The 13,378-nt window shown below is 39.2% G+C and overlaps 1 protein-coding gene across 1 annotated transcript in view; it reads right to left on the bottom strand.

Moving 5' to 3' along the window:
- The window catches only part of prex2 (phosphatidylinositol-3,4,5-trisphosphate-dependent Rac exchange factor 2), a 90,483-nt gene extending 86,637 nt beyond the window's left edge, over positions 1 to 3,846 (bottom strand). Inside the window, exon 1 of the mRNA XM_044029828.1 lies at positions 3,293 to 3,846. Coding sequence (XP_043885763.1) covers positions 3,293 to 3,430 — 138 coding nt within the window. The 5' untranslated portion in view covers positions 3,431 to 3,846. The remainder of the gene's footprint in view (positions 1 to 3,292) is intronic.
- Between the last annotated feature and the right edge of the window lie 9,532 nt (positions 3,847 to 13,378).

Raw genomic sequence — 13,378 nt, 5'->3', positions numbered from 1 at the left:
TCCTCCTCCAGGAAATATGGTTTACAAGAGAAGGCACCAAGCCCAGCTACTTGTGGAGTCCCAAACACCCCTCAGCACCAACCCCATACCCACTACCCTTCACCCTCCTGGCAATGTCAGCTTCATGATCCATTCTACCCTTTTCCCTTTCACCCTGTTTACATCTCACCCTGCTGGTGCTGGGAGTCTCCTGGATTATCGCACCAGGGGATCGCACACCGGGGGGGGGGGTTTTGGGGTCAAATAGTGAATTTTCAGTGGCGATTACCGGTCTTTGAAACAGGGGAAGCTCATTTCAGGCCCAAGTTATTTATAGGTAAATTCTGCATTTCTTATCTGAACCATCACCAAACTTGGCACTGAACGCATATGGCGCTCTTACGGCGCTTTTCCACTATACAACTTGACGCGGCATGGCTCGATTCTAGGCAGGGCAGGGTTGTCACAGCATGGCTGCACAAAACTGCTGTGATGTTGTTTCGTTTGCGACACAAACACACAGATTAGTGACAAGCAAAGTAGTTATTTTCAGTGTAAATGAATCATTAGAATCAGTTCATTAAAAAGATTAGTTCAGTACTTCCTGCAGGGACTCCGTTGGACACAGTCACGGCTTTCAGCAGTGCTGTCGCTAAATACACCAAACTCCTCTGTTAAATATTGAGAGATTAGACATTTCCTTGCTAAATGTTGGAGATTAATACGTTTTATGTCTTTTAAACTAATCTACAATTCGGCATTGTTCAGTTTGATTCCTGCATCAGACGTCGCACTCATGACTCTCACATTTTAACATCGACTCAGCTTGCTTGGAACCTCACCAGAGCAGGTACTAACAAGTACAAGTACTAACAATACAAGTACCAGGTACCAGGTACTATCACTGATGGAAAAGAGAAAAAAGTAGAGCTGAGCCGTGCCGAGCAGAGTCATGCTAGAACTGTATTGTGGAAAAGCGCCACAAACAGCAGTAAAAGTAGTCAGAAATGTTATGCACAAATTAGTTCCTGACATGATTTTTTTATTGTGAAATGGGTTGCAACAATAGTTTGTCATATTTAAAAACCGGGTCCAAAAAGTTTGGGAAACATGAATTCCCACTTCATCACTCATTCCTAAAGATGGACATTACGAGCAGCTGCAGCTCACAAGGGAATGTGCTCGTTATTCAAAATAAAGAATATAAAAATGCCCTTTTTGTGTCGCTAGGCACCATTTTAGAAAGACTGTTCTGCACGTATATAACTTGTGGGGTTCAGAACTGGATCTAGCTTGGTTGGTAGTAAAGGAAGACGGGGAGGCAAGCGCGTGTTTGTGTGTGATCAGATGAAAGTCTCCAATCTGACCCCTCTCCCCAGTAGACCGTCTTTGATCATCCTAAGTATCTTACATGGTGATCCCCAAGAGCTCCCAGATGATAAAACAGGAGATAATAGCAACTCTTTTTTTTTTTTTTTAATCATCCACCTCCACGGCTGCAACGCTCAATTTGCCCAACTTTATCCCTCACTGACCGATCTCAATCTGAGCCTCCCATACATTGCCAATAAGAACAGAGCTGCCTTGTGAGGGTCAGCCACTTCTGAAATGAATCCCAGTTCCAGCACAACAGGGGAGATAAAGGAGGAGTGGCTGCATTCCCCAAACCCCCACAACCAGGACAGAGGACACAACACATTCCCTCACATAACCCTCATGTAATTGCCTCCAGCATCTCTCCAATGATGCCACTTCTAAGAAAAAAGGTCAGATAGAGCTCCATCCCCTCCCTGCGTGGTCCCTCTGCCCTCCATTGGGAACATCTGGGCCATAGTTGAGAGAGGAGGGGGGGTGGTGGTGGTGGTGGTGGCGGGGGATCATGTACACATTCATAAATGCGGTGTGGGAAATGGTGCTTTTAATGACACACAGCCCAGTGGCCCTTGGACCCGACTTCCTTGCAAAGTTCCCACAGGCGCTAAAAAAGCTGAAACTGCTGAGAAAATATGATGAAAGCCAATCGAGCTATTCCAACCCCCAGTCCAGATCACACGTCCGTGTGGTGGCGACTGAGGGGAGCTTTCACTTTCGACAACCTCAGCAACCAGAGATTTTCTTCATTCCTTCAAATAAGGCAGTGTAAAGTACTCGACTGCCACCTGTGCTGTGACAAATTTCAGGTGTAAACGGGGAACATTTGTAGAATCTCATTATGCATGATCCTAAAGTTACTACTGTGTGCTGTGGTTAAAGGTGACATAACAGTCACATGGGTCTTCACAGAGTGACTTTTTATAGTGAATTTGCTTATTTTTATATATATATGTGTACGTGTGTGTGTATATATATATATATATATACATATATACATACATATACACATATTTATATATATATATACGTAAATATATATATATATATATATATATATGTATGTATGTGTACATGTATATACATATATATATTAATGTTGCTGTGACGATTAAAGACATTGCCACAACAATCTGGGCATACATCATAACTAAATCTATTGCAAAATGATGATAAAACTACTAAGATTAATAAATAACGCAGGATATAGAGACCACACAAATGAACTCTTCGCTGCTTGCACTCTGTTCAAAGCAAGACATAAATCACTCCCACATAAAATAAAGACATTGTTTTCATATAATTTAACTAAAATTTAAAAAAAATGCAAAGTTGCCAGGACAACTTTAAAAACTATGTGTGTTTCAATCTCGGAACAGTTTCTGTCTATCCATCTATCTATAATATTAAGTTCTGACATTAACATTCTTTAAATATTCTATGCATTTTAGAGCAGGTGCAAAGGTTATTTTCACTTTATGTGACTTTTTTAAGCTGTCTGTCATGCTGCAGCTGTTGCTCAAAAAAATAAAAGCCCAGTTAGGTTGAGTAAAAGACGATTTAGAGGCCAAATGAGATCAATGTGTGCGTGTGTGATCAGCTGTTGCCGGACAAACCACCTCCACCAGCCCATGAGAGGAGGATTAAACATCTCACTGGCTGTGTGCACGAACCAAAGCAACTACATGCCTTAATGCCCCCTTTGTGTGAGGGACTGCTCTTCCAATTTCACGCCTGCAGACTAAAAAAGTGAATATCTCTAAAGTGACGGGTCCATGTGGAGCAGCACAGGTAACAGGTTTGTTCATTATGTTTGACATTCACCAGTGGAAGTAACAGAGGAGCCTGATGATGCACCATGCATACTAAACAGGAACTGTTGTGTTTGTGTTTGTTTGTGTGTTCCACTTTCCCAGAGAAGGAGGTAAAAAAAAAAACTTACCGAGAGAAACTCCAGAGTGCCAACATAATCCCGCTCAGTCTTTAAAAGTTCATTTAGGACGCAGACTCGCAATCGCAGCTGCTTCTCCAGGTCCTTCCCGCTTTCAGCCCTGTGCTCCCCTCTGCTCTCCTCCGTCATTGTGAGTAAACAAAAATAATGCCGAACTTTTAATTTCCTTCCTTGGGGGTACGTCAAAAAGTTTCACATCCCTCCACGCTAGGCTTCACGTGTGCGGGTTAAAAACAAAAAAGTTTGCAGCATGGTCCAAACTAAGTGAAGGAGGGAGGAAGGAACCGGTCTGCTGAGCGCTCACTCACTGGAAGTCCACACCGGGGGAAAAGTAAGTACGAACCAAACAACAACAACAAAAACAACACAAAAATAATGGATTCAAAACCGCCGGGAAATAAAAAATACTCGATACTAATGAAATGAAAAATAGGATGGGAGTTAAATTACAGTGTTAGGACATGTCTCCACAGAGCGGAGGACTGCACTGTGGTTCATAAATTGGCTCCATGTGACTCCAAAAGTCTTCATCCTAATCCTGCCTCCCTGGTGCCTTTAATGTGGAGAGCGAGCGGTGTCAAGTCAGCTTGTGAGTGTGTAGGGCGGCTTCCGGTTGTGCATGTCAAAATAAAAGAGCTGCAACAGGTTTGGAAGGAAAAACACCAACTCATTTGTAGCCATCATACATTTTTTTACATCACATCTATATGATCAACAATACATTAAAATCACCACGTTAAACTTAATGAAAATACAGGATATGTATTTGCTTTCCCCTCTTAACCTGAACAAACCCATTCTGTTATTTCATATATTTTGTTATTTTATACAGCTTGACACTGTTAAATCCTAAGCAATAGACACATTCTGTCTGAGGTGGAAAGACTACTGAGATATTCTACTCAAATAAAAGTTCCACTCTTCTTTCTACTTAAGTATTAGTAAAAGTACTGGTCTAAAAATCAAGTTAAAGTTAAGTTATTAACGTTACTTAGTTACAAGGTTGGGGTTCTTTTTTGTGTCGTGCAAAAAGGACAAGAGGACACAAATCTCACATGAATTTGTAAAGGCAACCCTTTACAAATTAAAATGCTGACAAAATAAAATATACACATCATGCATCAGTCAACATGGGTCACAGGTGACAAATGTCACTCATTAAGGGACCTTAATTAACGCCAATTCACCTGTCCTCATCGTCATTCACCTGTCCTCATCATTCACTGCCAAAGTTTCCAGTGAGTGATTTTTATTTTTTATTTTTTATTTTCATATAACACATAACGTTTGTTTTTACTCAGTAATGGATGTGACTTCAAGTGTAGCACAAAACCACATTACTGTTTATAAGAGAAAATATGAGGTTAAAAAGCAGAGGCAGCAGAGCATCGCAGACCTCACTTTGACTCCATTTCTCTTAATTTCCCTCTGTTTCACGTTGAACTGAGATAAATGGAGTGGACAAATGAGCAAAGTTGAGCGTTCATCGCCCTAAAAACCTCCTCCTATGAAGCATAGCTGACACCACGCCCCACCGCAAAGGCTTGATACACAACTGAGCGCTGCCGTGTAAGTTAAATCACTTTCATTGCCTTCTCTCTCCTTCCTCGATGGAAAGCACAGCACAGTGCGTGTTCAACCAAGTGAAGAACTTGAGTCATAAAACCTCAGCTTCCATCATTAAATGGCAAATGAGCCTCATCATTAATATATTTGAGTTGATGGGGGGTGGTTTTTTTCTGTGACATTAAAGACAAACCCAGCTAACAATTTTTGGTTCCCAGAACGCTCCGGGAACATTAGCTTTTGTTTGTGGGAACATTCCCTGAAGGTTCCTCCCTGAGATTCTCCAGTGGTTGATCTGGAAAGTTTTCCTAACGTTCAATTCAATTGCACATTCAATTCCCAGAACCATACTTTCTCATAACCTTCATACAACCTTTAGAAAACGCTCTCTTTTGGTTCCCAGCACGTAACCATAACGTTACTTTGTCACAACCTTCATACAACCTTTGGAGAACATTCTCTAAAGGTTCCTAGTTGATCCCCTAACGTTACTTTGTCACAACCTTTAGAGAATGTTCTCTTTTGGTTCCCAGAATGTTCCTCTAACATTACTTTAATAAAACCTTCATTCAACCTTCATAGAACCTTTAGAGAACGTTCTCTTTTGGTTCTCAGAACGTTCCACTCAGATTACTTTTGTACAACCTTCATACAACCTTTAGAGAATGTTCTCTTTTGGTTCCTAGAACGCTCCCCTAGCGTTACTTGTATACAACCTTTATACAACCTTTAGAGAATGTTCCCTTTTGTTTCCCAGAACATTCCCCCAATGTTACTTTTTTTACAACCTTCAACTCCATAACATCTCTACAGCACAAGATCAAGCTTGAAAGTGCAAAAATACTGCAGATATCTGCAAAACTGTCATTATCTTGAGAAGAGAGCAGCTGTCTAACAAGTTGCTTCCATGTTCAGTTTCTAGTGTACTGCATATGTAAATGCATGCGCGTGTCCTTTATGACATATTGTCAAATAAGCCTTTTTATTAGATTTGATCTTATTTTTCCTCATTAACATTTCAGCTTCTTGCTTTAGAAACGGCCACTATTATCTATTCATGTACCATTCATGGAGTACGTGTACAAAGAGGAGGTGAATAATATTTCTCTTCAATAGACGTGCGGGCAACATTACAATGTCACAAAGGGGTAACAAAAAACACCACATACAAAAAGTGAACTTCAATGACAGAATGATTCACGTGTGGATCTGCACTGCAACAGTCCTTCTCTTATAATAAGCAACTCTCTAAATTAGATTTCTGCTTTAGTTTCCTCTCTGGCTGAGCTCCCATGTGAGGCACAGTTATAAAAAAAAAAGATTTTACTGTTGTTTTGTGATCTGTGTGGGTTTCTAACCCCCTCAATGTTCCTCTCTCTTCTGTACAGAAAGACTTGGGCCACTGTTACATTTGTTGTTTTAACACTGCTATAATGAGCATGTATAGTGATTTATCAAGCTCTTTTATGAGAATACAAGCAGAGAATACAGGTGGGATAAAAATGCTTCTATGGGCTAAATTGGGCTTGTAAGTGGAAGGTTCCTGGTTCATTCGCAGGAAGGGTTAGGGTTATCCAGGTTTGTGTGTGATCACTGCTGGTGTATAATAAGGACGGGTCAAACTCACTATCACTAATCAGTGTGTGTGCAAAAATAACTCATTCTAATTCTATTCAATCAGTCTCGTACAAAGTGCCTTAAAGGGATACTTGAGTAAAAGTAAAAATATCTTACCAGACAATATTACAATACAATATACAATATAAAGTAATGTTTACAATATTACTTAAGTAAAAGTCTTAAAGTATATGACATTTACTGTACTTAAGTATCAAAAAAGTAATTTTCTGATATAAAATGTACTTAGAGGTTTGAAGTTTTAGAAGTAAAAGTAGTAAGCCAGGGATTGAGCCATGGCGGCTCAGTGGTAGGGCAAGTTGTTTTTCAATTGGAAGGTTGTGGGTTCAATTCCTGGCTCTGCTAGTCTGATATGTGTCCTTGAGCATGACACTTAACCCCATGTTGCAGCGTGTGAATGGGTGAAAACTGTAGTGTAAAGCAGCTCATCAAGACTAGAAAAGCTCTATATAAATACAGACCATAAAACCAACTCTTCTTCTTCTTCTGATTTTATTTGGTGGTAATGAGTAACAAAGATAGATAGAGGAAATGTAGTGGAGTAAAAGTAAAAGTTGCTAGAAATTTAAATAACAAAGTAAAGTACAGATACGTGTCCTCTTACAAGCCAATAACAGCTGCATCGTACCTTTCTTAAAACTTAAAATTAATGTCATTAGTACCTGTTTTTGTCATACTATTTCATATGCTGCTCTACAAAATGTCTATTATGTTCATTCAAGAGACGCTTGAGCATAATAACATATGTGTCGTACGAGTTAAACTCATTTGAAACTCGCTAACACAACTTTAAATCACACTATTTCATTCCAAACGCCAAAGATCACAGGATTTGACAGACATGATTTTTTTTTTTTTGTACACAGAACTGTACGTAACACATTTGGGACATTTGTTTTGAGAAAATTAACTTTGATTTGAAAATGAATCCATTGATCCTCCTCACTTTGAGGGCGCACACTGACTCACTGTCACGCCGCAGTGAACAGAGTCATCATTAATGTTATGAGGAACAGCTGTGCTTTTTCTTTCCCCTGCTCAAACGTTGCAGATTGGCTGCTGTGAAAAAAGCCAACATTGTGCCTCGTCTCATCTTCAGTGAGCTGGTAATATACAAAGTGCGTGCAGTAATAATCCAATCCATCTCTTACACTGCGGTTAATGGACTTGTTAATTTGGGGTAGGGAGGTTCTCATGTGCAAAATAATACAGATGTGGACCAAACAAAGACTTACACGGATCCAGAAAAGTGATTTTTCATTAATTATTGTGTTTATTTGCGTCAATTTCCAGCTGTTTTCAGTTGGAATGATCGTTCATTCTCCCAGCTTTAAGACTGTAGTGCAGGAGCAGCGTGTTATAAAGTGGGTGAGGTGCACATGTGTTGAATAATACACAGCCAGGGCCACTTTACACCTGTTTCTGGGAAATTGCTATAATGTGAAATGGTTATTTTTGGCCTAAAAGGGAAAAATCATCTTAACAAGCAAGTTTTGTACTCGAAAAACAGTGGTTTGTGTGTTCATTACTGGTGAATATTAAGGATGTCTTCAGTACAAATACTTTGTTACTGTACTTAAGTACAAACATCACGTATATGCACTTTACTTTACTTTATTTATATATTTTAGCAACTTTTACTTTTACTCCACTACATTTCCTCGATCTTTGTACCTCATGACTACCAAAAAATCAGAAGAAGAGTTGGTGTGTCCTCCCTTTTAATAGTTTAAATACATTTGTTTTTTTGGTTAGATTTTTTAGACAATAGTAAGTTTTCCTTTACCTTGTTCACCAGTTTCGGCGTGTATCTTCCACTTACTATTTTTATTTTTATTTAATAGTATATGTGAAACATCTGTATCGCACTCGAGAAACTTTCATTTCGCCAGCTATAAAGGGAGGATTAAATGAACCATTTGCAGGCTCAAATAATCATTCACGGATTAAATATGGATTCAGTTATCTTCATTCTGCAGTTTAACCATGCGTTCTGTCATTTGACCTCTTACTGTCGCGCATTCAGCATATTTTTGAGTGCGGGCTGTGGAGTATGTTTGAGCACATTCCCCCCATTCAAGAGAGGAAAAGAATGTAAGTGATGACAAGTGCACAAATTTATCAGCACCAGAGGGAGTCTTTATTTTATGGAGCTGTTTTATGTCTCAATTACAGGTTAGTGTCAGTTTTGTGAGGGGAGATGAGGACACAGCTCTCTCACAGTGAGTAAATGTTGACATTGGGCACACTCTGGTTGTTAAATGTGGTACTGCATGCTGTGGTGGACGGTTTCCACAGTGCTGTTCCTCTGCTGCCACCAGAGAGCAGTGTTGTTTAAATGAACTAGAATCAAAATCATGTCTCCATGAAACAGAGCCTCATAATACTGTACATTTATATGTTGACAAAGATTATGTGATATGATTATGTGATTATGTCTGCGCTAAATCAACTTCCTTATAGTTTTATATGAGTTGTTCCAGTGCAGGTACATTTCCAGGCCCTTCAGATTTTATTGCCCATGACTTTGGTCTTTGGAATTAACGTCTATTATTTGTGGTTTGAGTGCTGCCAGGAAGTGCTCTGTTCTATTGCTGTGGAAAACAACTGTCATAGCACTTAACATCAAACATCAGTGGCTATAACTTTATTCATTTGCACAGATTGTGGATATGTGTATGTACTGTATATGTACATATATCACCATATCTGTGAATGCTCTCGGTCAGGTCACTTAATGGTAAATTGTTGTGGGAATAATACACAAAAACTCCTCATATGGACATCCTGGGTGTGTTTATAGGTCACATATTCAAGCTTTCAAAAAAGTGTTTTTTTCCACCTTATGTGTTGTTGAGTCAAAGTTATCATTCCTTTTATATCGCATTTTTAGTACTGATATAAAGTAGCAATAATTGTTGCAGTAGTCACAAAATAGACCGTTTTTCTTTCCTTTTTCTCATAAAAACAAGCGGTGTGAACTTATTTCCAAATTTCACAAATTCAATACGATTTTAAAGTACATTTTGCTCAGGTGTGTTTATAGAGTTGGTGAAAATGTCTGGGTTTTTTTTCATCAGATTGCCAAGATAAAAAAGGATACAAGACACTCTATAAGCAGCTTCATCACCTGTGTTTAGCAGCTGAGGAAAGGAGGAAATTTGCTGAAGAGGAGCGCCTCTTATTTTATTACAAAAACAGGGCATTTACACACGTTGCCGGGAGTGAAAATGTGTCATTCATTTGCAGTGGTTGTATTGCACAAGTGTGCAAATACAAATTTGCTTGTCTTCAAAGTCTATTATTGCAGTCTATGATTATTTGCTTGTCTTCAAATCTATTCAATTGTCCACATACTCAGATTCAGATGAGAGTTAATATAATTGGGATGTACAGGGGATTTAGTCATTGGTTTCCACAAAAATGAACAAAACAGATGTATATAAATCTTAATTAAAACTTCAAGGGAAACTTAGATTTGCTAACAGGCAGCAACATTGGATAGGGTAGCAGTTAATGACTCAAAAGTTTTTGTTTCTGTTAGCTGATTGGATTGATGGAACAGCAGTAGAAATCCTCATCTACTGTACAGATTCTTTATAATCAGATCACGACCAGAATCATTTTATTGATCCCTGTGGAAAAATTGCTTTATTACTGTGGGTCAACAAAGACTAAAGAGGAGGAAGTAAATAAGTAATAGTGTCTGAGCAAAGGTTATTTACATATGTTAGCAGAGTTAAAACATAAATCTGTTTCAAAGAATACAAAATACAAATTTGAAATAAATATAAAGATAAAAAAACAGCAGTTTAATCCAGGACGGGGACAGAAATGGTGGTGTTGAAAAGCCAGACATTTTCTTGCATTGTACTGATTAAGAACATTGTATAAAATATTGTAAATATGTAAATACTTGGTGATGAGATAAAGTAGTCTGCCTTCTGCCTACTCCTTTTCAAACATTTGACGTGATGTAAATGTAAAAATCTATCTATTCTAACTAGCTAGCTTGAAATCCATTTAAGCTAGTTACCCATCTATCCTAGCTAGCTAAGTAAGTGAGTCAGCAGACTGGACGTCTATCTCAGCCTTTAAAGTTATCTACCTATTTATTCTTGCTAGCAAAATAGACATCTATGAAGCCATCAGCGACAGAAAAAGTGAAATAATGAGCTAGCTAGCTGATTAAACTAGATTAAACCTCAAACACCATGTTGTTGAGACTACACTCTCTCAACTCCTTCATCCATTGAGAGTGGCATTTTTTTTCCCTTGCTGCCAAATGGTCCACTCAGTCCAGACTCGGCACCATCTTTATCCCCCACTGCCAACCTCTTTCACTTCTCCCCTCAGGGTCAGAAGGTCACGGATGTGCACTCACAGCTCTGCTCGGGGTTGGCTGACATCACAAAGAGGCGCAGTTTGCTCCCCTCATCGCCACCACGGCCAGTGTGAGGCTCGCTCTCACTATGTGCTCGTCAAAGGGTTCATTCACTCAGACCTCAGTCAGGGAACATGGTAAATTACTGGCCCCTCTGTGCCATTCAACATTGTTCCACTTAGCTCTGAAAAACATGGCTGCTTCTTCACCTTCCCCACACACCAGAACCCCAGAGAGTTACTGTGTGTTAAAAACAACACCGGGATGACCACACGGACTCCCAGAGCAGCGGCGGTGGCGGAGCCCGACACACAACAAATGACCACCTTGACGTCACAACCTGGTACATGTGAGCATTTTCACTCTGCCCACAAACCCGTGAACATGATACACATGGAACTCGCAGCCAATATTTTTTTATGAATATGCTTCTTGTGTGCAGCTGCTCAAAAACACTTCACTTTCTGGGTTCATGTTATTTTAAGAAGATTTCCCAGCACATTTCATTTTTAGTGCTGACGAAAGAGGTGGACTTTTATGGGAATTTAAAGCCTATGGATTTAACGTATTGTAAATAAGAATTTTTTATGTATATTTTTCTTTCTATACAACATTTGTTTCCTTTGTATCATACTTGTGTTTTCACATGGTAACTGTGGATGCTCAGGGGGACCAGCCTTTCGCAGCCTTGGCTCCCAAACTCCCAAACAAGCACTTCTTCTTGGCCTTTGACGCAGTGTAAGCTGTTGGTGTTATGAAGAACTGTTGTTTTCTCTGTTTTTTATAGCCTTGTTAATGTGACCTGTGTTTTATAGAATGTTATACAACACTTAAAGATGGGCAACTGTGTGGTTTTTAAATGTGGGCTATAACTAAAATGGATTGGGTTGGATTGGATGTATTGTTTTCTATTGCACTGGCAGGAGGAGTTGCTGTTACCTAGTGAAATGGTGAGTTGTTTCCTCATAAAGTTAACTAAGTTGCTTTGAGTCACACAACTCTTGGATGCCCATATAACCAGAATATAACCAAAAAAACATAAGTAATGTAAGCTGACCCTCCTCTTTGCATGTTTACAAAAGAGACAACATACAGTAATGACCACTAAGTGTTGTTACATGGTGTTTTACGGGGCTGTAATTTCAGAGCAGGGTGTGTTTTGGGTCTGTTGCACAGTAATTGGTGGAAAACAGGTGGCGCGCTGTTGACACCGGAGAGAAGCATGAGAAAAATGTGCTGCCGCTGTTCAATCACAAAAGGGAAAAAGGCTGGCGGTCGACTTACACATTTAATCGCGGTGTTTGAGGCGATAAGTCCAGGATCAAACGTAGGCACAGTGAGCCTGGAATAACGGGGAGAGCCACGGAAAAGCTCCACAGAGGGATTCCTGGTGGAGTCAGGCCAAGGCACTGACAGAAGTGGCAGCTTGTTATCTCATTGGCAGTGGCTTTAGGGTCGGCCTATAGAGATATAAGGTAAGGATTCAATGTCTGAATGAACAAACAATACTCTCACTGTCTTCTTGTGATATTATTTTCTTTTTAAACCACAAAGGCCACACATTCCTGTAAACTTAGCTGCAAACAGTGCTGCTAATACTGTACGTACTGGTTTTATAAATACCAGTGTACTTATTTAGCCTTATGCACACATGTACTACCAGCATGTACTTGTTGTTTTCTTCATGTTTTTGTTGTCACTGGATCAGACAGACAAAAGAAAAGATCTGATACAATCCAAAAGTCCTATGTCGCACGCTTCACTCACACTCGCACAGATGGTAAAAAAAATGTAAATAAAAATCAGCAACAGCATTTTAGCTCGGTCCTGTTATGGGCTTTTTATTTCTTCCTTATGGGAGAAGAATATGTGTTTAAAATAGCTTTAAATGGCACAGATGTGTTGATACCGATACCGGCATCTGGGAACTAAAAGAGAATGTTAAAGGTTTTATGAAGGTTGTGGAAACGTAGTGTGAGGGGAACGTTCTGGGAACTAAAAAAAGAACGTTCTCTAAAGGTTGTATGAAGGTTGTGACAGAAGTGGTTACGGGAACATTTATAGAACCTCGTTCGCAAAAGGCTGGAAAGTAACATTAGGGGAACGTTCTGGGAACTAAAAGAGAATGTTCTCTAAAGGTTGAGAGAAAGTAACGTTTGGGGAACCAAAAATGTGCAACCAAAAACCAAAAACGTTCAGTTTGAACGTTTTTGAACAGCAAATAATTTTAAATAACAACTGCTTGTCATCAAGTTGATTTTCTTGAAGTTTAAGCATCAGGTTAACTTTAATTTCTAACTTCAACCATCTTGACTTTTGTTTAGAGGAACTGAGCTGAGACTAAAAGAATAAATGTGTTAAACATGGCGCTCATTTTTACATTTAACTTATTTACATCAACGTATAACCTATATTTCTATATAACTATCTACAAAGAAATATTTCGTCTAATATTCACGTGCGTCTACGAACCATGAGATGATAATCTC

Source organism: Solea senegalensis, linkage group LG1 (assembly GCF_019176455.1).
Source record: "Solea senegalensis isolate Sse05_10M linkage group LG1, IFAPA_SoseM_1, whole genome shotgun sequence".
Classification (NCBI taxonomy): domain Eukaryota; kingdom Metazoa; phylum Chordata; class Actinopteri; order Pleuronectiformes; family Soleidae; genus Solea; species Solea senegalensis.
The sequence above is the reverse complement of the archived record's forward strand: the minus strand, read 5'-3'. Positions and strand labels throughout refer to the sequence as shown.